General features: G+C 43.2%; 1 protein-coding gene across 6 annotated transcripts in view; it reads right to left on the bottom strand.

The window, feature by feature from the left end:
• jade2 (jade family PHD finger 2) overlaps positions 1-25,683 on the bottom strand; it is a 176,115-nt gene that overhangs the window by 95,657 nt on the left and 54,775 nt on the right. For 5 of the 6 annotated variants that reach the window (XM_059990642.1, XM_059990643.1, XM_059990641.1 and 2 more), the window contains one exon: positions 14,166-14,323. In XM_059990642.1, coding sequence (XP_059846625.1) covers positions 14,166-14,323 — 158 coding nt within the window. The remainder of the gene's footprint in view (positions 1-14,165; positions 14,324-25,683) is intronic. The other variant, XM_059990645.1, reaches the window with a different exon arrangement.

The following is a 25,683-nucleotide window of genomic DNA, read 5'->3' as shown; positions in this document are numbered from 1 at the left end:
ATCCAAGGGCTCCATGATTATCTCTTTAGGACAAGCGATTTTAACAAGAAGTGTAAGACTTAAGTCATGTGAAATTCATTGGAAAAAATTAGAAAACTGCCAAAAATGGAATAGATAGGTAATATTCCTTGGAAGAAATCCATGGGACACAGGAAGAGCAGAGATCTCTGCTTTAACACACCCCAAGGCGCACTTTCCTGTGGAAATCTACTGAAAGCCCTGAAGTCGGGCTATACTGACAGAGATGCAAATCTTCCTTAAATACTTTGGCTGCCATCCACTCAAATATCTGCCAACATTAAAAAAAACTTTTGAAAAGCTGGCTGCAGATTTCTTCTGACTGACGTAATTCCAATGAGTCATGTCCCGAGAAGCTCCAGTTAAAAGTGTGGATATGATCACGGGGACAAAGTTACACTATAAGGAGCAAGATGAGGTGCATAGCAACTTCTTTTGCCAGATTAACCTGGCAATGGCACCAGTGAGCAATGGCGACATCCTACAAAACTACTGGATACTATTCTCTAGGGAGAAGCGCTGTTGACGTTTCGGGCCGAGACCCTTCGTCAGGACTAACCGAAAGGCAAGATAGTAAGAGATTTGAAAGTAGTGGGGGGGAGGGGGAAATGTGAAATGATAGGAGAAGACCGGAGGGGGTGGGATGAAGCTAAGAGCTGGAAAGGTGATTGGCAAAAGTGATACAGAGCTGGAGAAGGGAAAGGATCATGGGACGGGAGGCCTCAGGAGAAAGAAAGGGAGGGGGAGCACCAGAGGGAGATGGAGAACAGGCAAACAACTAAATATGTCAGGGATGGGGTAAGAAGGGGAGGAGGGGCATTAACGGAAGTTAGAGAAGTCAATGTTCATGCCATCAGGTTGGAGGCTACCCAGCCGGTATATAAGGTATTGTTCCTCCAACCTGAGTTTGGATTCATTTTGACAGTAGAGGAGGCAATGGTTAGACATATCAGAATGGGAATGGGACGTGGAATTAAAATGTGTGGCCACTGGGAGATCCTGCTTTCTCTGGCGGACTGAGCATCGGCAGTGCTTCTCCCTATAGATACTGCCTGGCCTGCTGCGTTCCACCAGCATTTTGTGTGTGTTGTTGTTTGAATTTCCAGCATCTGCAGATTTCCTCATGTTTGCTGGATACTATTCTTCTTCTTCTGAACCGGGGTCAAACGCAGCCTGTAATTTCCCTTTTAAGAATGTATTTTTGGGCCGACTGAACAATCTAGTGCTTCTGTGGTCTCCTGGGGGATTTGACGTGGAATACAGCTACAGCTCTCGCTGGGGGTGTACGCTGTGTCAATTCCCAATGGCAAAATACAAACCTGTGGTGGGTGCCATTACTCCACGACAATTAAAGCGTCCAGCAAGATTAAAATCGAGGAGGATAAGAGCAGATACTGATTGGGAATTCAGTGCCATCTGTCCATGTTTGACCGGTTTCTGTCTCAATGCTGCCAGCGGAAGGTGCAGGAGTGATGGGCCCCATTTTGCAAGGTTCGATTGCATTGGTGGCTCGAGGCTCGTGGCTGTGGACTCACTTTTACTGTGGTTTGACATTTAATATCCTCAGTGCTGAATGCGTTTTACTGCTTGCACTTGTGTGGGGTTTTTCTTTAAACGGGTTCTATGGTGTTTCTTTGTTTTGTGGCTGTCTGCAAGAAGACGAATCTCAGGGTTGTACACTGTATACATTGATAATAAATGTACTTTGGTTGTGAATCTCTGGAATTATATTTAAGATGGAAACAGGCAAATATTTTAAAAAGTTGAGGAACTGAGGCTTATTGATAACTGGCACAGTAGAGAGGTTGTAGATAGCATTAATGAGTAGGTTACAAGAGGCACAGATAGCCAAAATCCTCTTTCTCCCCCATGGTATGGATATCAAAGCAAGGTAGAATTGTTGAAGAGGTGCAAGATTTAAAGGTGACCTGAGGTTAACTTTTTTTAAAAAACACAGAGAATGCTTGCAATCTGAAATACAATGCCAGAGGTGATGGAATCAAATAGAATTCTTATATAACGTTATTAAACAAGGCACAGAAGGACATGGTACTAGTGCTGGCAAATGGCACTGAGTGCAGATAGGCAAAAAGGTCAGTACAGTCGTGCTGGGCTGAGGCTCCCATTTCTATTCCCTACAACTCTGTAACCCATCAGCCATGGCCACGTGGAATGACAGGGCAGCTCCAGGAGCCCGGTGGCCTGGTTACACTCCTCCTTGTCTGTGTTCTTATGCTTGCTTACACCTGATTACGGAGACACATCTTACGTTCTGGAGGAGGTCGATACTTGGAATTCTATCCTGTGAAATGTTGTAATTTTGATTGAAACACGTCATTCTCAATCTGAGAGCATGGTGTGATATATATCCAGGGAGCAATGCAGAGGAGAAATATAAAGCACAAAAGATCAAGTGGGAAGCCTCCTGCTACCTGCAGTAAAGCCTTATATAATTTCAGTGATCTATTCACAATTTCCTCAACATTTTTCACTTCTTCCAAAGAGAAAGAGGAGCGTAATTTTAGAATACTTTTTGCTGACTTTTTTAATTCCTTTGCTACGCAGTAATGCACCTCTTAATGAATCTAGATCCCTTCGTTTTTCGGTGCTATTTGGTTCTTATCTTGTGCTGTGGATAGTGTTTTCATTTTCTCTACTGAAGTTCACAGCCTCATGTTCATTCCAAATACAAGTTCACTTACATTATTTGCTGAACAGTCTGAAAATTCCTGTCCAGATATTTTGTTTTATGTTACATTAGTTCCCAGTATTGTCAAAATGCCTATTATACCTTGACAGTTATTTGTTTGCAATCAAATACCAACGCTGATTACTTGGGAACAGTGTTGCCCAAGATCCTCCAATGTAAGTACGTCTAGGATAAATAGAATGGAACTGAGACTGGGAGCAGAGGTGAACAAGAGGGCAAGCAGGGACAAAAAGACTAGTAACAGCAGAAATAAGTACAAGTTTATTTAAAGGCTCAGGTGGAAGAAATCTAATGGGAAATGAAGAAACGGTTGACAAGATAAACAAAGTACTTTGGTTGAGATTTTCCAAACCTCCCTAGCTTCATGAACAATTCCAATGGGTCAGTGGGTAGAAAATGTAAAACCGACATTCAAAAGAGAATTCAGAGAGAAAATAAAGATCTCTAGACCATTTAGTCACCCCCAAAATCACGAATCTGGGAAAGTGGGGGATGGAACTAAATTATCATTAGGATATAAACATCTTCAAAAGGTATGGAGAAGGCAGGTGGTAGATCTATACCATCCCATTGTTCCCAACCTTTCTTAAGCCGGGGACCAATACCAGTAAGGGGTCCATGGGCCCCAGGTTGGGAACCCCTGATCTATAATGTCAAGTTATTTACTTTGGTAGGAAGAACAGAATGTTTCTAAGGAAGTGAGGAAATTTATAGTAATGGTGCTCAGAGAGATTTAAATATACTTTCATTCAAAATACAGTAAATTAATATGCTGTTAACACAAACCAAATAGTATGCTTACTTTTATTGAAAGCAAGCTGAAGCACAAGACTAAGAAAACATTGTTGCAATTACACATGGTTTGGTGAGATCACACATGGAATACTACAAATAGTTTTGGTCTCTGGTCCTAAAGAACGATATATTTATGTTAGCACAACAAAGAGGCAGATGAGATTGGCTCTATGAGAAGAGGCAGAGTAGACATATTTTGTAGAGCAATACAAAAATTTGGAAGAATGAGAAATGATCCAAGTGAAGCATACATCTTAACAAGGCTTGACTGGATAGATGGTGCAAAGTTGTCTTATTATGACAGCAAGACAACAGAAATAGAAAGCAGAGCTCAGAATAAGTACCTGTTATTTAGTCCACAGGTGAGAAGTTCACTCAGGGCATTGAGAATTTTTGGAATTATCCACACCTGAGGGCTGTATGCTCCCAGATGCTGACCAATTCTCATTGATCAAATTCAAGTTCAGCGACATCCTCATTCAACCATATCCATGTACACCACCAGACAAAGCAACATTCCTCCGGACCAAGGTGCACAAACAGTATACACAGTACCTTGTAAAAGTATTCTGCCCCAGCTGTTTGTTCATATAAATGAACATTACAACCAGGGATTTCTAGCAACTCAACTAAGAATTTTTATTTGCGAATCACATGCAAGGAAAATTGTAAAGCATAAAAGACTAAAAATTTAAAAACTGAAATGTCAGCAGTTCAAAAGTACTCATCCTCACAGCTACTACAGCCAGTAGTCTTCTTGGATAAGTCTCTATTAGCTTTGCACAACGGGATGGAGCAAGATTTGCCCATTCCTCCTTGCAGAATAGCTTAAGCTGTGCCAGGTTAGTTGGCGTGCAGCAGTGGACAGCAGTCTTGAGGTCTTGCCAGAGATGTTCGATGGGGTTAAGGTCAAGACTCTGACTGGGTCACTCAAGGACATCAATTTTCTTCATTTGAAGCCACTCCATCGTTGCTCTAGCAGTGTCCTTTGGGTCAATATCCTGCTAAAAGACAAATTTCTTACCCAGTTTAAGCTTTCTGGCAGAGGCTAACAGGTTTTTATCTAGCATCCCTCTGTATTTGGCGGCATTTCTGACCAGATTTCCAGTCCTTGCTGCTGAAAAGCATCCCCATAGCATGGTGCTTCCTCCACCATACCTTACAGTAGTGATGGTGTTACCTGGCTGATGCGCTGTGATCAGTTTATGTCACATGTACTGCTTACAGTTGAAGTCAAAAAGGTCCACTTTAGTTTCATCTAAACACGAGACCTTTTCCCTCATCTTTACAGTATCTTCTAAGTGATGCTTTGCAAAGTCTCTGCAGACAAGGACATGCTTTATTTTTTAGCCAGGGTTTCTTCCTTGCCACACTTCCATAAATATCCTTTTTGTGCAATGCCTTAGAGAATATGGAGCCAAGAACTTCATCTCCAGTTGCAGCCACTGACTTCTGCAAAATCACAGTAGCCTCTCTTAAAGGGCCATTCTTCTCTGATGACTTAAGTTCAGAGGGACAGCCTGGCCTAGGCAGTGTGGCTGCGGTTTCATATTTTTTCCACTTTTACATGATGGTTTGAGCTTCGAGGTAGAAAACGAGACAGTAAGATGTGAGCATAGTTGTGAGGGTTGAATACTTTTTCAAGGCACTGTGTAACTTACACACAACATATAAGGTAACATCGCCACAAATAAATTAACAAATATTAAGGGGCATTTACAGCACAAGTCAAAAAGAAAACAGTATAACACTTCCACTGCTTCATATGTGATGAGAGCCGGGTGGTGGCAGGGAGTTCGGTAGTTCATGGCCCCGGGGAACGAGCTGTTCCCAGCCTAACAGTCCTTGATCTAATGCCACAGTGCCTCCTGCCTGACGGTGGAGGGTCAAAGAGATCGTTGAGCCAATGGGAGCGATCACTGACAATGCAAAGGGCCCCGCACACGTAGTGCTCCTGATAAATATCTCCGATGGGTGGAAGAGCAACCCCATTGACCCTCTCAGCAGTCCAGGCGATCTGTTGTTGGGATTTGGGGTCGGATATCTTGCAATCCCATGCCAGATGGTCAGAACACTATTGATGGTGCTCCTGTAAAAACTGGTTGTTGACGAGGCCAACAACGGTTGTGTCCTCAGCAAATTTGATGAGTTGGTTTAAACTGGATCTAGCAGTACAGTAATATATCAGCAATGTGAACAGCGGAGGGCCGGGGCAGTGGAGGGGTGAGGAGAGAACGCAGCCCCGGGGCAGTGGAGGGGTGGGGAGAGAACGCAGCCCTGGGGCAGTGGGGGGTGGGGACAGAACGCAGCCCCGGGGCAGTGGGGGGGGGGAGAGAACGCAGCCCCGGGGCAGTGGGGGGGGGGGGGAGAGAACGCAGCCCCGGGCAGTGGGGGGGGGGAGAGAACGCAGCCCCAGGGCAGTGGGGGGGTGGGGTTGTTGCACCGGTGCTCAGCGTGACTGCAGACTGACTGTGGTCTACCTGCCAAGAAGTCCAAGATCCAGTTACAGAGGGAAGTGCTGAGACCCATCGAGGACAGTTTACACCAGCAGCTTCTGAGGATGGATGTATTAGCTGAGATCAATCCATTTCTGAACCATGCCAGATCTGGAGAGGATGTTCTCATGAAGAATCTTCATGAGTCAAAAAAAGGGACAAATTTTACAGTTTCCGTCTTCATGGTACAGGTAAGGCTGCGTCACCCTGTACCAGCAAGCAAGGCAAGTAAAGAAGTAACAAAGGAACTTGAGCAAATGCTTCCCTTTTGTACCGTAAACTGGTCTGAACTGGTTTAGTTAAGAAATTTGTTAACTGAGTCACACTTCAGCTTTGCAGAAGAAGAGACTGAAGAGACTACAGAAGTATAGAACCCAATATACTACAGAACCCAGTCAGTTTGGATTGGCAACAACATCTCTTCCACAATCACCACCAGCACAGAACGTGTGCCTAGCCCCCTGCTCTATCCACTTCATGCTTATGCACAGCTCCAACGTGATACTCAGTTTTGCCAACAACACCACGGTCACTGGCTGAATCAGAAGTGGTGACAAACCAGCATAGAGGAGGGAGAATGAAAATCTGGCTGAGTAGCTTCTCAACAACAGTGTCTCCATCAATGTCAACCAAGAACACAAGGATGATTACTGACTACCCGTCCTTCTCATCAGGGGATCAGAATTGGAGAGGGTGAGCCCTTTTAAATTCCTCGGCATTATCATTTCAGAGGATCTGTCCTGGGTCCAGCATGTAAGTGCCGTTATAAAGGAAGTACGGCAGCGACTCTGTTTTCTTGGAAGTTTGCGAAGATTTGGCATGTCACCTAAAACTTCTGACAAATTTCTATAGATGTGCATTGGAGAGCAGACTTCTGCATCACAGCCTGGTGTGGGAACACCAACATCCTTGAATGGAAAAGCCTACAAAAAGTAATGGGTACAGCCCAGATCACCTAAGAGGAGTGCTGTCACAGGAAAGCTGCGTCCATCATTATGGACCCCTACTATTCAGGCCATGCTCTCTCCTCACTGCTGCCATCAGGAAGGAGGCACAAGTGCCTTAGGACCACACCACCAGGTTCAGCCTGACCCCTCAGCCATCAGGCTCTTGAAACAGAGGGGATAACATTACTCACCCTAACACTGTCCTGCTCCCACAACCTATGGGCTCACATTCAAGAACATGTCATGTTCTCGACATTTAGCGTTTATTTATTATCATTTTGTTTTTTTTTGTATTTGCACAGTTTGTTGTCTTTTGCACACTGGTGGTTTGTGCAGTTTTTCACTGATTCTATTGTGTTTCTTTGCATTTACTGTGATTGTCAACAGGAAATTAAATGCCGGTTGTATACGGTGACGTCTATGAATTCTGGTAATAAATTTCTTTGAACTTAAAACAAATAGTGAACGTTTACAGACACGTAGTTATACAAATATATAAGCAAGCCTGAAGAAAGCTAAAACCACAAAGATAAACACAACAAAAATGACAATCTGGAACTTAATCCAGCAACAGTGATGGGGTTCACCCGTCTCATTCCCCCATCAGGCTTGACCTGCCAAACCTTTCCTTGTCTGTTTCCCACCAGCTTTCGTCTCAAAATTCCACCCTCCCCCACCGAGCTCCATCAGTCACCTTCCAGCCTCTATGTCACCCCTCCCTTTCACCTCCTTATACTGGTTATGGACACTCTGCACCTTCAATCCCCATGCAGGATCAACACCTGAAACACCAACTATCTCTTTGTTCTACAGATGCTGGTAAACTGAAGATCACTTTTTGTTGTACAACACCATTATTCCGAACTTCCTCTCTAATGTGTTATTCCTAAATGTGCTCGCCAATACTTCATGTCCTAATCTTTGTCATGAACTTAGTCTTAATAGACAATTTATGAAAATTAATGCACAAACTGCTTATTACATCGTCATCTCATTCTATCACTTCTATCAGCTTTGTTGAGCACGACTTAACTTTTCATAATCTATTTATATATTATTTCATAATTTATTTGTTATTACATTTTGAGTGGATGCCTTTATATTGCTTCATTTCCTGTAGATTTAATCTTTCCTAACACTGACATTAACCTAACTGCTCTATAAATTCTATGGTTTAGTTTACACAGTAATATTTTACACATTAAGAACAGATCTTTGGCACCATCTCCGAAGCATCTGAATCTTTGTAATGGTATCTCAGTTCTGTCTCCTCTCTAAGGTATCAGCAGATAAACACCATTTGGACCTGGATTCCTACTTTGTTAATTTCCCTAGTTTGTCATCCTTTCCCCAACTAACCTCATATACTTTTGAATCTGTGCCTTAGTCTAGTTAATATCTTTGTTAGTGAAAACTGAGGTAAACTACTTTCAATACTTTTGTGCCATTTCCCTGGCTGGCTTATTCATCCTTCAGTAAACATACTGTTGTATTGATTTTCACTCTTTCTGGTTTACAGAAGACACTATTATTTTCATATTCTTTCATCATTTAATTTGTCTTTGCCTTTTTCTTCACCTTTCTTCATTGACCATCTTTTCTTTAATCTGATATCCATTCAGTATATCCCAGCATCTCCTCTTCTTGTCAATGATCCCTCCCATCCACCCAACAATCTCTCTGACCCTCAACTATCAGGGAGGAGGTACCGTAACATTCGGAGATGGGAAGCACCTTCTTCCCCCAGGTTGTTAGACGACTGAGCTCCCTGCTGCTACCCCAGTCTCATCACATATGAAGTATCAGCAGTGTGATACTGTTTACTTTTTAATTTGTATTGGATATGCACCTTATTATTTGTTAATACAGGGAAACCCCGATTTTACGCGAATTCGGATATAACACGATGAGTCATTGGACTCCATGTTCATCCACACTCCCCCTTCTCCAGCCTTGTATCCCTTTTGCCAAACAAATTCCCAGCTCTTGGCTTCATCCTTCCCCCTCCTGTCTCCCCCTCCCGCTCGCACTTTCAAATCTCTTATTATCTCTTCTTTCCGTTAGTCTCGGCCAGATGCTGTCTGGCCTGTTACGTTCCACCAGCACTTTGTGAGAGTCACTGGACTTTTTTTTTTGCTCAAAATAGAACAAAGTGCTAGAAAAAGAAAATCTTTTTCTATGAAAGATAAGCTTCATGCACTTGACGCGATCAAGACTAAAAGTCAAACTCAAGTTGCACGAGACCTCGGGATACCGGAATCAACACTTCGTGGCTGGAAGTCTCATGAAGGAAAGTTATGCACGTCGCTTTGCAAAGTTGAAGAAGCAGGACTAAAAGCCAAACACCTGAAGACAGCCAAAGATGTCAGCCGCGATGACTCCCTGCACAAGTGGTTCGTTTAAGCTCGCTGAGAAGGTCTTCCAATTTCCAGTCCTATTCTCAAAGCTCAAGCTGAGAAGTTTGACAAGCAGATCAATGGAAAAACCTCACAGTTCCAAAGCTAGCAATGGATGACTAGACCGGTTTAAACACCGTCATGGGATTTCTCAGTGTTAGTGTCAGGAGAAATTCGCTCAGCCGACAGTACCGCCGCCAGCGAATACCCGGCTGAACTAAAAACTCTCTTAGAAGAAGGTGGCTACGTGGGAGAACAAGTGTACAACTGTGACAAAACAGGCCTCTGCTACAAGATGATCCCAGACTGTACACTGGCTAGCAAAGATGATGCCCACCGACGTGAGGGAGTCAAACTACGCAAAGATCACGTGATGTTGTTGTTTTGTGTAAACAAGATTGGAACACGTAAGTTAATGTTTTTATTTGTTGTTTTGTGTATTAAAAAGCTTTACTAAAAATTAATTTGTGTTTTAATTTCTACAGTAACGACGACGATTTATTCATGGAATTCTTTAATTCAAAGGTAATTTACTTGCCAGAAGGTGAACGTGCAAAAAACGGGTCAAATGGGGGGGGGGGGATTTTAGGATGTTAGGTCAACACTGGGTCAGTTTGAAAGCTGATCTTCTTGAACCCCGATTTAGCGCGACCGTTTTTTTTGCGATGACATTTTATGGACCTGAACGATCGCATTATAACAGCGTTTTACTGTATATTACTTTATGTGGTACGTGTGTGAGTTATACGTACTGCGTTGTGTGCCTTGGTCTGGAGGTACGTTGTTTTGCTTTTTTGTTGTGTACAGTTGAATGACAATAAACTGAACTTGAACTTGATCAGCTGCCTATCAGTCCCCTTTTACCTCTTCACTACTTAGCTGCAAGAAAGGATAATTTACAGAGCTGATTAACCTAACGACTTTAGGAGTCAAGAGTGAACTGGAACTCCTATGAAGGGACCCAATTCGTCTAAGGGAGAATGTGCAAACTCCAGAGACAACAGCCAGGGTAAGATTCAAACCCAGGCCCCTGGACCCGTGAGGCTGCAGCAACAACTGCTGGGCCGCTTTATCATTTCTTTCCCTGCTTCCATTACTGAGATGCCTCTCTAATTTATTCAATCTTCCTTCATAAATAAGGTGGGTGATTTTCTTTCTGGTATTCTGACTAAAGATGGAGGCTTGGTTACATGACAAAAATGCAATCCCTTTTCCTTCTTTTCTTACTAATCTCTTACGCTATATTTCTGGTAATTGATATTCTCAGTAATTATTTGGCTGCTGTCCGTCCTGTTACCTAGTTACAGAAGAATGAGACCTCACCTAATATAACCATGTCAGCAGAGCAACCAAAACAATTCCATTCTATCCACCGTGGCTCTGCAGCTTACTTTGTCACAAGCCTATTAATTCCCTTTAGTTCTGAACAACTTCCTTGCACTAAGAGGCAATTTACAAAGTCATGCACATCTTTGGAACACGAGAAAATTTGGAACACCCTGGAAGAAACACACACAAAGAGAACATGCAAACTCCACACAGACAGCATCCCAGTTCAGTGTCAGGCACAAGCCCCAGGAGCCGTGGGGCAGCAGCACTAACTGCTGTGACACCTTTACAATTACTTTCACTGCTTCCTTTCACTATTTGGCATTCCTTTAGCATATTCCTTCTCATCCATTTGGATTCTGGACCAACATCTCATTCTACCACGCACAACACGCTGGAGGAACTCAGCAGGTCAGGCAGCATCCATGGAAAAGAACAGTCAACGTTTCGGGCCGACACCCTTCATCAGGACTGAAGAGGGAGGGGGGCAGGGGCCCTGTAAAGAAGATGGGGGGAGGGTGGGAAGGAGAAGGCTGGTAGGTGCCAGGTGAAAAACCAGTAAGGGGAAAGATCAAGGGGTGGGCGAGGGGATAGGCAGGAGAGGTGAAGAAGGAATGTAAGGGGAAAGCACTCTGTAGTAGAAGGAAGCAGCCTTCTAACTGGATTCTAACTCATTCTAACTGCTTCAATATTCATCCCTGCTGCCATTATTCTCCTTCCATTGATTTCACAGGCAGAATGTTCTTTTTCTCGTGTCCAGTTCCTATATCACACTGTTGCTCTACTCTTGATTTTCAACTCTGCCAAAAGCCGTTTTGATCACTCCGTTGTACCACACATAACACCACCTTCTGTACACTATCAACCCCTCTGCATTTAATCCCGGAACTACCTCAGCCTAAGGTCATTAAACAAACAAAATTTCAACCTGTTAATTTCCTAACGTATCGTCTTGCATTCACTGTATTTCTCTACCTACTTACTTCCTCAACCACTCCCGTTGCACCTTGTGACACCACGCTTTACAATGTAACCTTTACTCCCTTGTCACTCACAAAATACTGAAAGAACTCAGCAGGTCAGGCAGCGCCTTATGGAGGAAAATGAACCATATAACCATATAACAATCACAGCACGGAAACAGGCCATCTCGGCCCTCCTAGTCCGTGCCGAACTCTGAATCTCACCTAGTTCCACCTAACCGCACTCCGCCCATAACCCTCCACTCCTTTCCTGTCCATATACCTATCCAATTTTACCTTAAATGACACAACTGAACTGGCTTCTACTACTTCTACAGGAAGCTCATTCCACACAGCTATCACTCTCTGAGTAAAGAAATACCCCCTCGTGTTTCCCTTAAACTTTTGCCCCCTAACTCTCAAATCATGTCCTCTCGTTTGAATCTCCCCTACTCTCAATGGAAACAGCCTATTCACGTCAACTCTATCTATCCCTCTCAAAATTTTAAATACCTCGATCAAATCCCCCCTCAACCTTCTACGTTCCAATGAATAGAGACCTAACTTGTTCAACCTTTCTCTGTAACTTAAGTGCTGAAACCCAGGTAACATCTTAGTAAATCATCTCTGCACTCTCTCTAATTTATTGATATCTTTCCTATAATTCGGTGACCAGAACTGTACACAATATTCTAAATTTGGCCTTACCAATGCCTTGTACAATTTCAACATTACATCCCAACTTCTGTACTCAATGCTCTGATTTATAAAGGCCAGCGTTCCAAAAGCCTTCTTCACCACCCTATCTACATGAGACTCCACCTTCAGGAAACTATGCACTGTTATTCCTAGATCTCTCTGTTCCTCTGCATTCCTCAATGCCCTACCATTTACCCTGTATGTTCTATTTGGATTATTCCTGCCAAAATGTAGAACCTCACACTTCTCAGCATTAAACTCCATCTGCCAACATTCAGCCCATTCTTCTAACCGGCATAAATCTCCCTGCAAGCTTTGAAAACCCACCTCATTATCCACAACACCTCCTACCTTAGTATCATCGGCAAACTTACTAATCCAAGTTACCACCCCATCATCCAGATCATTTATGTATATTACAAACAACATTGGGCCCAAAACAGATCCCTCAGGCTAGTCACCGGCCTCCATCCCAATAAACAGTTATCCACCACTACTCTCTGGCATCTCCCATTGAATCCAATGTTTCAGGTTAGGACTGGAAAGAAAAGGGGCAACGCACCTCCGTTGAGAGAGTTAGGTGCACCGAGTTCACATCACAGATGAGCTCAGCTGGTCCCTCAATATCACCTCCCTGAACAAGAAGGCACAGCAGCACCTCCACTTCCCAAGGAGACTGAGGCAGGCCAGGCTCCTCCAACCCCACCCATTTTACAGGAGCACCATTGAGAGTGGACTGACAAGCTGCATCTCCATCTGAAAGAGGACCAGCAGAGCCTCGGACCAGAAGGCCCAACAAAGAACTGTGAGAATGACTGAGAGGATCATAGGTGTCTCCCTACCATCCATCACGGACATTTATCAGGAGCGCTGCATACACAGGACCCTTAAGGATCTCACCCACCCATCCATCCAGCATCCTCTGACTTTCTACCATCATCAGGCAGGAGACTCCGACGCACAAACACAAAGACAGTCAGGATGGGAAATAGCTTCTTCCCTCCAGCTATTAGGCTTCTGAGTTTGCTGCCGCATCATGTTCGAAGTGTAAATGATTAATCTGTTCTGTACTTTACAATATTTAATTTATGCATTTTACTTTGTTTAATTCAATTGTAGATTTTATCCTTACTTTCCTAAGATATTGTGTGTTATGTGCACTACTGTGCTTTACACCTGGTCCGGAGAAACGTTTTCTCATTTGATGGTCCGCATGTATATAGTTAAATGGCAATACACTTGACTTTTCTAGTCCTGCTGAAGTGTCTCAACCTGAAACATGAACTGTTCATTTTCCTCCACAGATGCTGTCTGACCTGCTGAGTTTCTACAGCACTGTGTGTGTGTGTTGACCCACACTTCCTGGATCTGCAGTCTCTCTCGTGTCTACACTCCCTCATATCACGGCTTCCACTTGATTTATCCTCCACCTCTGGAACTTGTTCATGTCAAATTTCCAACCCTACCACAGCAATGAAGTAGCTAAAGATGATAGAAATCAATAATGGCCAACCTCTATGGCAATGGGCATAGTTAATATAGCTTCTGACATCATCAACAGTTCCATCCCTTAACACTGGCTCTCCTCCAAAGATCACGCTTAAATGTCACATTTACTCACTCAACCAGCAGCAGAACACGTCGAGTCATGGTTTCCCTGCACACTATCGATATATGCTTCTGCTGTTCAGCATATTGTAACTTCAGAGCACATTTCACAATCAGATTGCCTAATAAACCGCATACCTGACAAATTCCAGTGGTGTTGGTCAGGCATGAATTCTGTACTCCAAACAGGGTATGCTGTGACCTACCTCACTACTGGTTCAGGGATCGACTCAGTATTTGCTGGAACTTGAACACCCTTCTCCCATTCCTGTCGCCATGGGTCCGCCAGCACATAGTACTCATCAGCATTAAGCTGGTAGGATTCAGGCAGCTTCATGGCAGTGATCAGATCTGTTCGAAAGACCTTTTGAAAATAAGTAAAAGAGAAACCATTGTTTTTTTATTGTTCATCTGACAACCTCTTCAAACCTTCATTAAGGTTAATAACAAACTACAAAACATTATAATCAGAAGTTGTGTCTTTTCAAAATATATGAATAGGTAGCATTGCAAATGAAATTCAGGACGTGAAAGGGCCTGAAGACACAAACTCAATGTTTCAAGAACAGCTTCTTCCCCTCTGCCTGCAGATTTCTGAATGGACACTGAACCCATGAACAATTCATCAATATTTTTAGCACTACTTATTTAATTTAACTTTCTTTTTCATATATACTTCTTACCGTAATTTGTAGTTATTATTACACATTACAATGTACTGCTGCAGCAAAACAACACATTTCATGACATATGCAGGTGATATTAAACCTGATTCTGATACTAGATAATCATGTTATACAGTCATCAGCCCCGAGGCTTTCCAGAGAAATTAACAAATCAAAGACTGGTACTCATAACTGATTACTTAAGCAGAAATACTAGATTAGGAAAAGTAATATCGCTGAAATGAAAACTTAAAAATCTAGAAATGTTCAGGTTTCCACTTCAGGGTTTTGGAAAGAAATTGCAGCATCTATAAAATCTATGCCACAGCTTCTCAAAATTGCACGTTTCACCAATCAATTTGATGCACCATCAATAACTCACTCTGAGATGTAAAGGCGAGATATCGGCTTTTATTGACTGGAAGAAGGAACAAGCAGTGAGTGACCACCATACTACATCCTGGAGACTGAGAGGCCAAGCTCAGGCCTTGATCGCCTTTATACAGGGGTCTGTGGGAGGAGCCACAGGAGCAGTCAGCAGGGGGCGTGTCCAGACAGGTATATGTAGTTCACCACACAATTGCTATGAGCAAGATTGTTATTGAAAGTCAAGAGTAACGAAGACCATGATCTTTATTCGAGTTGTTCGGAACAGCTCACACACTCATGCATGGAAGGATTCCTGTCACGTAGAGTGTAGCCATTCTGATGTGACACGACTGGATGTTAACTCCATCCTTTTCAGCTTCATATACATGACTTTCACAAAGCCTCCTGAAATGCAACTCAATGTGTCCTTTCTAAGTAGGTCATAGTTGAAGCTAAACCAAGTAGAATCCCTTTTTGATTTAAGAGCACCTAAATCAACTTAAGTGTATTTATTGGCTCTCTCTTGGACATCGTATCTCCAACCTATCCCACACGGTAGTGAATTCCTGTCTCACAAACTTGACTTACCCCATCAGAGCATCTGAGTTGACACCCAACACCCGACCCTAATGTTAATAACCTGCACTCAGAAATCATAATGCCCACTGACAAATTCTCTCTTGACAATTAACTATCAGCCCCGTCACCCCTGTTACAGATGTTTCAAACCCCATGGCCTTTCCCCTACTCACGCAACCTGCCCACCTGTTCCCTAGCAGCTGAGCCTTGCCCCAATCTAAGTTGCTCTCAACTCTACCCCCCTTTCTTTCCTCTGTGACTCTCTGGATTTGTATTTGTCACTGTCACACATTTATGATTTAATTTGTGTTTTCTGTGCTAGTGGGGGACTCAAAGGCAAGGCCTTAACTCCCAAATGAGATTGAGCAGCAATACATTGTGCCTTAGGCCAAGCGCAGCAATGAATTTCCAAGCAGAGGGTCCATGAACAAAAACCCTGTGGGTGTTTAATACACTTAAGTAGAAGCTGATTAAATTCGAGACTCGGATGCTTTTGTTGTAATGCATCAAAACTCTCTCAGTTCATGAATCATCCTTTAAACTGAGGAAACTGCAAATATGACTCCATTATTCAAACAAGTGAAAAGGAAACTATAGATTTACTTTAACATCTGCTGTGGGGAACATCTGCTGTCCTTTAATTAAGCACAGAGTGACTGAACACAAGAGAGATATGGAGGTCCAAAGAGATTCACAAGTTCACAGATGACTAAAATGTTTTGGACAGGTTCACAGAGTATACAGCAGAAAAAGGACAGAAAATCTCTCAGAAGCAAAAGAGAGAGGTGAATGCAGTGCAGCCCATTGTAGGCACATCAGATCCTTCACGAAGGATAACAGTATCATCGGGGTGCCTGCCATCCATGACAGTACCTTTACGCTGCTCCACCTTCTAGAAGGAACAAGAGCTTAAAATCTTGGACGGCCAGACTCAAAACAGCTTCTTCCACACTGCTAGCAAACTTCTGAGCCAATTACCTCTTTCACATTCCTTTCTCTGTGGCACTGCCACATTCTCCTTCTTCCATTACTGCCACTTCGGCAATACTGCTCGGTTTGACCCACTTTACTTCCACTGTGTCTGCGCTCATCACTCCATTCATTGTTGCATTCATTATGCGTACTGTTTTTTTCTGTGAGCTTTGCGTGAGCAGGGTATTTCATTGTGCCAGGGTGTAGATGAGAATAAGCTTATCCGAATAAAACATTTACTCGTTAGACTTCTCCTTGGCTGATGTAAACATTTCTGACATCGCTTCTTCAAATGATCATACTGGCCTTGGAAAGAGTCAGTGTAACAGTGCTGGTTTTCTCTGGGATATAGAGTATTAGTGAATGAGATTTTTAGTGCTTTTGAGAGAAATTTATAAAGTGGAGTTATCCTTCTAAGCGAACATGCACAAAGGTTCGCGACCCTGAAACTCATCACTGGTCAGTGGCTCAATGCTCTCTCAAGCAGTGGCAGTGCATTGAGTACTACTGAAAGCAGCTGGAGTGGATCATTCAGGAACTCTCTCCCCCAGAAAGCAGCAGTTCAATTAATAAATCTAAGACCAATTTTCTTTTGGTCTAGAGCTATGGGGAATAAGGAGCCAATATTGGTCAATGAATTACAGATTAGATAGAACAGGGTTAAGGGTCTGGGCAGGTTCCAAATATTCTCATAATAGTTCACTTAAAAAGATAAAGCATCATAATCTGCTGCCTTACCTGGGGATCCCCACATTCTGAGATTGAGGAAGTGTTTTCTTTCCCTTCCATCAAGGGCAAGGAGAGAAGGGAGGCGGGCCGCTCTACACTAGATAGCTCCTGATCTCACAGCGAGCCCGTATATGTCAACTCTCCATCTCACAATGTATTGCAGGCAAACACAGGTCAATATTCTAGGAGCTGGAGGGGGGAGTTTGAGAGCACCCCAAGAACCATGCAGGGAGATGCCACCCACACGCTGCATCCTTGACTTGCTCTTCGTCCACTGGGTCTAATCACGTTCCTGATGTACAGTGGCCCCACCGGGAGTTATTTGTGCACCTGGAACCACTTAACACATGTCATAGGGAAATGCAGGTCACCTTGTCAAAAAGGATTGAATATGTTGGGACACCATTTCCACAGCTCCCTTTATTTATTGTGAGTAAAACAGACATCTTATTCCTGCCTAAACAGCAATGGTTGCATCATACTCCTGCAAATGATACATATGTGCCAGAACTTCAGCATTGAAGACTTTAAAAAGATAATTTATTTTCAATTATTAAATATAATACCACGCCAAGGGTTTCAACCCAATATTATCACAACTTAATTACTGAAGAAGTGTGGTGCGTGGCCAAGTGGTTAAGGAGTTGGACTAGCGATCTGAAGGTTGTGAGTTCGAGCTCCAGCCAAGGCAGTGCATTGTGTCCTTGAGCAAAGCACTTAACCACACTTTGCTCCAGCCCACCCAGCTGAAAATGGGTACTGGCAAAATGCTGGGGGTTAACCCCATGATAGACTGGCATCCTATCCGGCGGGGGGGGGGGGGTCTTGTGCTCTCAGTCGCTTCACACCATGAAAAACGGAATAAGCACCGGCCTGATGAGCCTATAAGGCACGGAACAGACTTTAATTACTGAAGAACATTTTATTTGCAACATTACTGCAAATTAACTTTTTTTTGTTGACAAATTGTCGTAAGTGAGACTGAACTGCATGGAAGGGTGCAGAATCTGAGTATTTCAACCTCACTTAACAAGGGATAGATTGAAGACTAAATGTCACCCAACAGTCTATCCAATGGGGTAGTCAGGACAGGAAATATTCAGGGTTTTCTTCTCCTGACATTGTGACATTTGCTGCAGGTGGTGAAAGACAGTTAAGCCCGATAATTAAGACTTTGGTGGTACAAGACTGGCAGACTTTCTGGATGCATCTCAACATCCTTTTAATTCATTTTTTAAAGATATGACACAGGATTATTAAAAAAAAATTCTAATGAACTTAGCAACTTCAAAGGAGTGCAGAATGGGAGCACAAAAACTATCTAGTAATGAGAAAAATGCCGAACCGTCAAGATTTCCAAATATTCTGTTCAGTATTATTCTAGCCACAATTCATAGAGCCAGCTTTGATCGGAAACACCAGACAACTCATTTTCTGTTACCACCTTATTTCATTCTAGGATAACAAGATAGTAATTGTATGCTGATAGCAACTCACTGAAGGAATTCTGCATGTTATCAGCCTTTTGGGGCATCAGTTTGTATCATCCATTTAAAGTAGAAAGACACAGTGACAAGTTTTGTTTAGGAGGAGCAGGAGAGACATTTGGTGAGGCTTCTCCATAAATATTGTGAACCCTCCTCAAAGTTCAAAATAAAATTCATTATCAAGGTACATATATGTGACCCTATACTACTCTGAGATTCATTTTCTTGTGGGCGTTCACAGTAAATACAAAGAAACACAACAGAATCAATGAAAAACTGCACACAAAGAAAGACAAACAACCAGTGCGCAAAAGACAACAAATTGAAAAAATAGAAAAAGGAAAAAACCCTCAAAAATAGGAAGAGTGACAGACCCTCCCTCCCCCCCCCCCCCCCCCCCCCCATAGCTGCCAGGACATTGAGGAACAGATAGGCAGGCAGATTAAGGAAAGGTGTAAAAACAATAGGGTTGTTGGCATTGGGGACTTCAACTTCCCAAATATAAACATGGACCTTCTTAGTGCCAGAAGGTTAGATGGGGCAGAATTTGTAAGGTGCATCCAGGAAAGCATCTTAAAGCAATATGTAGATAGTCCAACAAGAGGAGGGTCTATGCTGGAGCTGGTATTGGGTAATGAACCAGGCAAGGTAACTGACCTTTCACTGTGTAGAACGGTGACTATGCCTCGCTGACTTTTAAGATAGACAAGGGTAAGTATTGACCTCGTGAGAGTATTAAACTGGAGCAGGACAAATTATGAGAGCATTAGGGAGGAACTAGGGAAGAGTTCATAGGGAACAGCTGTTTTGGGGGAAGTGCATGTAGAGAGTGTTAAAAGACCCACTGTACACAAGAGTACAGGACAGGCATGTTCTGGACAGAAGAAAGGACGAGGTAAGAAATCCTCGGATGTTGAGAGTGGTGGTGAATTTAGACAAGAAGAGAAAGTATGCAAAGCTTAGGGAGCTAGAATCAGACAGAGCCCTTGAGGATTATAAAGAACGGTGGTGTGAGTCTCGAGGTTCCTGTACCTTCCTCCTGACGGCAGCAGCAAGAAGGCATGAGCCGGGTGCTGGGAGTCACTGATGATGGCTGCCGCTTTCCTGCGACAGCACTTCACGGTGGGGTGGGCTTTTCCGTGATGGACTGGGCCCTATCCACTACTACTTGTACGATCTTCCACTGAAGGACAAACCACAATTTATTTAGTTGGGCACAACACTGTGGGCCAAAGGGCCTTCTCCTGTGCTGTACCCTGTTCCAATTCACTGGCCAAGAAATCCAGCACCGATCGATTGAATCGGTTTAAAAAGGATCCTGATGCATGCCACAGATATCATTTTGCCAACAAGATCCGGAAACATGCAGAGAAGACAGATCATGATATGACCATGCTATGGGGATTTAATGCTAATACCCTTTTCCTAAACCAACATTTCTGTAAACTCCCAGAGCTGAAGCATTGCCAGGAATCTGCTCCCAGGTATAGCTGAAGAAGCAGGTATGACTGTGGCATTCAAGAGATTTTTAGGCAGGCTCATGAATATGCAGGTATGGGGGGACATGGATCACGTGCAGATAAAAAAGGATTAGTTTAATTTGGCATCCTGCTCAGCACAGATATCGTGGGCCAAAAGAGCTGCTCCTGTACTCTTCTATGTTCTATGAATGCACATTCCTCAGCATGAAGGTTATCCAATCCTTGTCACTGCTATTCAAATTCAACTTTATTTTAGTTGCTTAATGAAAATTTATGGACATTGCTAAAATTCAGCAAGTTTTCAAAACTTTCTACAGCTGAATAGCAGAAATCTCATAGTGGATTGACTGTCGCTGAATCACCTCTGCTGATTTCAATGCTGTACAATTAGCTGCCCCCAGGCACAGTTGCATTATCAGCAGTTCATTTCACAAACCAGCAATAGCAGGAGGATCAGCAGTGGATATAACACAGCAGGACAGAGGAGGAGAAAGAGTAAATGAGTTACTAGCTGGAGGCAATGTTTGCCTTGCTTGTTCAGGAAGTAATTCTCCTTCGAACACCAGCAATGAACAATATGTGAGCTGTCCGTGTTCCCAGATGAAACCTTCACAGAACTATGCCACCTGCTGTAGCCACAGATGCAGCTCCGGAGCAGGGCAGGACATGCACTGCAGGTGGCTCTCAAAGTGACCTTGGAAATGCATCCTGAACTTCAATGCTGGAACTGGACACAACTGCATCAACCATTCCCTGCTTTCTATGGAAGGCCACTAATACACTCCAGCTAGACAGTGGACATCTCCTTTTATTTTCACCTCTCCAAGACTTCTGCTGTGGTGGTCTAAAAGCAGAAGCATGCACACAGTCACATCAGTCGCGTGAGGAAATCCTTCTGCATTAGAGACCTGGTTGCATGAGGGACAGGACCGGAAGCTCCACGTTTCTAGGTTTCATTTAGATGGGATAGCGAGGGAGGTCAAGGAGGTGGAGGGGTGGCATTACTAATAAAGGAGAAAGTCAGAGCTGTATTCAGAGAAAGCACGCTGGAGGGCTCACCCTCGCAAGTGATGTATCTGCAGCTCTGAAGTAAGAAAGGTGCGATAATATAGGCCCCCAGTAGCTATTGAGAGGCCGAAGAGCAGTTACGTGGACAGATTATGGAAAGATGCAGGAACAGTGGAGTTATCATAGTGACAAACTTTAATTTCCCCGGTACTGACTGGAGCTTCCTCAATACAAGAGGATCAGATAGGGTGGAATTTCTTCAGTGCGTCTAAGTGGGATTTTTTTTTTAAAACAGCATGTGGAGAGTCCAGCTAGAGGAGAAAACATAACTGGTTTTGGGAAATGAGCCAAGCCAGGTGATAGGCATGATAGTGGGTGAGTATTTTGGGAATAGCATCCACAACTGATTACGTTTAAAGACAGTTCTGAGTAAGGATAAAACTGGATCTTGCAGGGGAGGGCAAATTACAACAGGATCCACAGGGCAATGAATGGAAGCAACTGCTGTTGCACAAGTCCACATCGGACACGTGGGGTGGTAAGGTAGGGGAACCTTGGATGACCCAAAAGGTTCTAAATTTAGTCTGGAAGAAAATGAAGGCAGCATATGCAAGGCTTGTGAGATATAAAGATAGCAGGAAAGTGCTCAAGTAGATGATTAGGATGGCCAAAAGAGGCCATTAAATTGTCCTTGATGAGCAGGCTCAAGGATATTCCCAAGACATTTATACTTGTATTAAGAAGATGATGAAGGAGAGGGCAGGTTCACTCAAAGATAAAGGAGGGAATTGGGGTATTGCATTAGTAGGGGTGTTGAGCATAAGAATACCAAAGACATGGTGTAGAAGCTGTCAGACCACACCCACAGTATTCCTTGCAGTTCATTATCGGAAGGATGCAGATCGGGTATGGATGAGGTTTGCCAGTGTGCTACCTGGATTAGAAAGGATAAGACATAAGAAAAGGTTGCACAGTGTTGGGTTGTTCTTCCAAGAGCAATGGAAGCTAAGGGGAGGTCTGACGGAGGATTTTAAAACTATGAGATGTATAGTTAGGGTAGAGTCAGAATCCTTTCCCCAGAGGAGAAATGCCAAATACCAAACAACATAATTAAGAGGTTAGAGGAAGGAAGTTTGCATTTTTTTAAACAAAAAGTGATAGTTATCTGGAAAAGATTTAGACAGACACATGACTATGAAGGGAATGGGGCGCGATATGGATGATACATAGGACATTTAGTATTAATTGGCATCAAAATCAGCACAACATTGTGGACCATCTCATTTTGTGCAGTTTTCCACTGATTACATTGCGTTACTGTGAATGTCTGCAAGAAAATTAATCTCATTGTTGTATATGGCAACATATATGTACTTCGATAATAAATTTACATTGATATTCAGCTGCATATTTTCCATTGATATCCACCATCTTCAATTTCACTGGTTCCTTTTGATAGTACAATCATTCAAATGCTGCCTTGAGGTCAAAAGAAAACTATTTCCCATTTCTGTCTAGAATTGAGCTCTTGATCTCTGTTTGAAGCGGGATTATAATGAGCTCTGGGAACCAAATGGCCCTAGCAAAATTGGTCCTGCTTGGCACGGCGATGCCATTTCCCCCGCCAATAACTGAGAGCAGAGTGAGGAAGCAGTTTGTCAATCTGCTGGCAGCTGCTGTGCCATTAATGGCAACCTGATCAGGGAGAATTCTGTTGACTAACAGCTTTGACAGCTACGTGAGCAGTCCTGTCTACAGCTCTCTGCCCATCATAAATAAGCCAGTAGCTCAGATCGCTCTCTGTGTGAATTAATTTACACAATCACCACAAATTTCACCTCATCAAAGTTAATTACGAATGTTGCCAGGAACAATATATGTGTGTGTGTGTGTGTGTGTGTGTGTGTGTGTGTGTGTGTGTGTGTGTGTGTGTGTGTGTGTGTGTGTGTGTGTGTGTGTGTGTGTGTGTGTGTGTGTGTGTGTGTGTGTGTATCTATCTTCACTGCCGTCGTAATTTTTCTGACAGCTTCAATCCTATATGTGTACTTTATTATTTTAACTGCCAAGCTTCCCCTCCGTGCCACTGCGTGTTGCATAAACATGCAACGTTCCAGCTTGGCAGAAGGCAACAGTGCTGATAAAGAACCGCCATGATCCTGTGGAGTCATCACCTCACCATCCAGATCCTGAGGTGGACTTGTGGAAGGCTGCGTCTGATTTTCAATCAGCAGCCTGGCTTTTGGCTAACGTGTCAATTTATTCAGACCCTGCAAGCAACTGGAGGTGGAACTCCACACGTTCCACTGTTACATCACAGCGCTGCATGCCCCTACTGTCATGCCACTAATCTAAGGAAAAGGGACTTTACAGATTCAGTTAAAGGTCAAGAGGACCCTAATGGAAGTAATCAGGTGGACAAAACAAAATGTTTAAAAAGCAAACACGAGGAAATCTGCAGATGCTGGAAATCCAAGCAATACACACAAAATGCTGGGGGAACGCAGCAGGGAACGCAACATCCATAGGAAGAAGCACTGTCGACGTTTCGGGCCGAGACCCTTCGTCAGGACTAATTGAAAGGAAAGATAGTAAGAGATTTGAAAGTAGGAGGAGAAGGAAAAATGCGAAATGATAGAAGAAGACCGGAGGGGTGGGGTGAAGCTGAGAGCTGATTGGCAAAAGGGATACAGAGCTGGAGAAGGGAAAGGATCATGGGACGGGAGGCCTAGGGAGAAAGAAAGGGGGAAGGGAGCACCAGAGGGAGATGGACAACAGGTAGAGTGATGGGCAGAGAGAAAGAGAAAAAAAGTAGGGGGGAACTTTGTCAGTCAGCTGAATCTGAATACATGCACAGGTAGAAGTGAACAGCTCCAGATACCAGCAGATCATGGGAACATTACAGTATTTCAGTATTTTGTAAAACTCATGGACGGATTTCCTAGACCTTTTGTTACAGAATCTGGCCTCCATTGCAGAGCTCCCAGGAATTCTGGAGGTGTGCATATTAGTGAAAACTGGAATTAAATTGATTTTATTCCAAAATAGATTTTGATAGTATGACTTTTCAAGCTACTTGCAGAAGCCTGTCAGTTTCCACCCGACCTTCAACCACAGCAAACTCCTAACGACTGGAAGCTCACCAACACTTTTAGTTGAGTGCAAAGTAAATTTATTATCAAGGTACATATATATCATTATATACAACCCTAATATTCATTTCTTGTTGGTAATCATAGTAAATATGAAGATACACAGCAGAATCTACGAAAAAATGCACACAAGACAATGTGCAAAAAGACAACAAAAGCACGAAACAAAAGCAAACAAAATAATAAATAAGTTAGAGTGTTACTTTAAAATCAAGTCAAGTCACTTTTAGTGTTATTTCGACCATAACTGCTGGTACAGTACATAGTAAAAATGGGACAATGTTTTTCAGGACCATGGTTCACATGACACAGTACGAAAACTAGACTGAACTACATAATTTAAAAAAAACACAGAGAAAGCTACACTAGACTACAGGACTGCATAAAGTGCACAAAAACAGTGCAGGCATTACAATAAATAATAAACAGGACAATAGGGCAAGGTGTCAGTCCAGGCCTCGGGTATTGAGGAGTCTGATAGCTTGGGGGAAGAAACTGTTACATAGTCTGGCCGTGAGAGCCCGAATGCTTCGGAGCCTTTTCCCAGACGGCAGGAGGGAGAAGAGATTGTATGAGGGATGCATGGGTCTTTCATAATGCTGTTTGCTTTGCGGATGCAGTGACATGGTCAGGTCAGGGGACTTGTAGTCACATGGTCACATGAATGGGGATTCCATTGTGCCATTCTCTCTTATGAAATTTTGCAAAGTGAAAAATTGAGTTAATAGAAAAGCACGAGGTCTCATTGTTCTTAAAATTAAAGATTGTATTTGATGTTAAAAACTAAATAGAACTGCTTTATTTCCTTTAAGTTATATAAGCAAATCCTGCACGGGGCTGAACTTACTCACCTCATGAAATTTTTTTTGTTTACCAGCCTAAGAAAATCTGGGACTCATGACCCGGATGCCAAAGCAAATATAAACACTGCCCGCCCCCGGCAAGAGCAGAAATTTGTTTTTCCTGGCCAGGCATCTTGCTCACCACAGTGGCATGTTATGCTCAGTTTCTCTTCCTCGGAAGGGAAGCAGGCAAAGGGCACATCTCATGCATGGTGCTAAGTGGAATTGTAAGAGGCAGATTAGCCAACTGATGTCAGCTCTGCGCAGCCATCTCTCCCTCACCCCACCCAATGTGGGTGGGGGACAGATGGCTGCTGCAAAGGTGGCATCACCCAATGCCACATCACACAAACCCATCAGAAGATGCAAGACATTCCACAGCCAGCAAGGAAACCAACCGGAATGTAAAAACAACATTCTTTTTCACGTTTTATAAAAATCTT

The sequence above is a fragment of the Hypanus sabinus genome, chromosome 15, assembly GCF_030144855.1.
Source record: "Hypanus sabinus isolate sHypSab1 chromosome 15, sHypSab1.hap1, whole genome shotgun sequence".
Classification (NCBI taxonomy): Eukaryota; Metazoa; Chordata; class Chondrichthyes; order Myliobatiformes; family Dasyatidae; genus Hypanus; species Hypanus sabinus.
The sequence above is the reverse complement of the archived record's forward strand: the minus strand, read 5'-3'. Positions and strand labels throughout refer to the sequence as shown.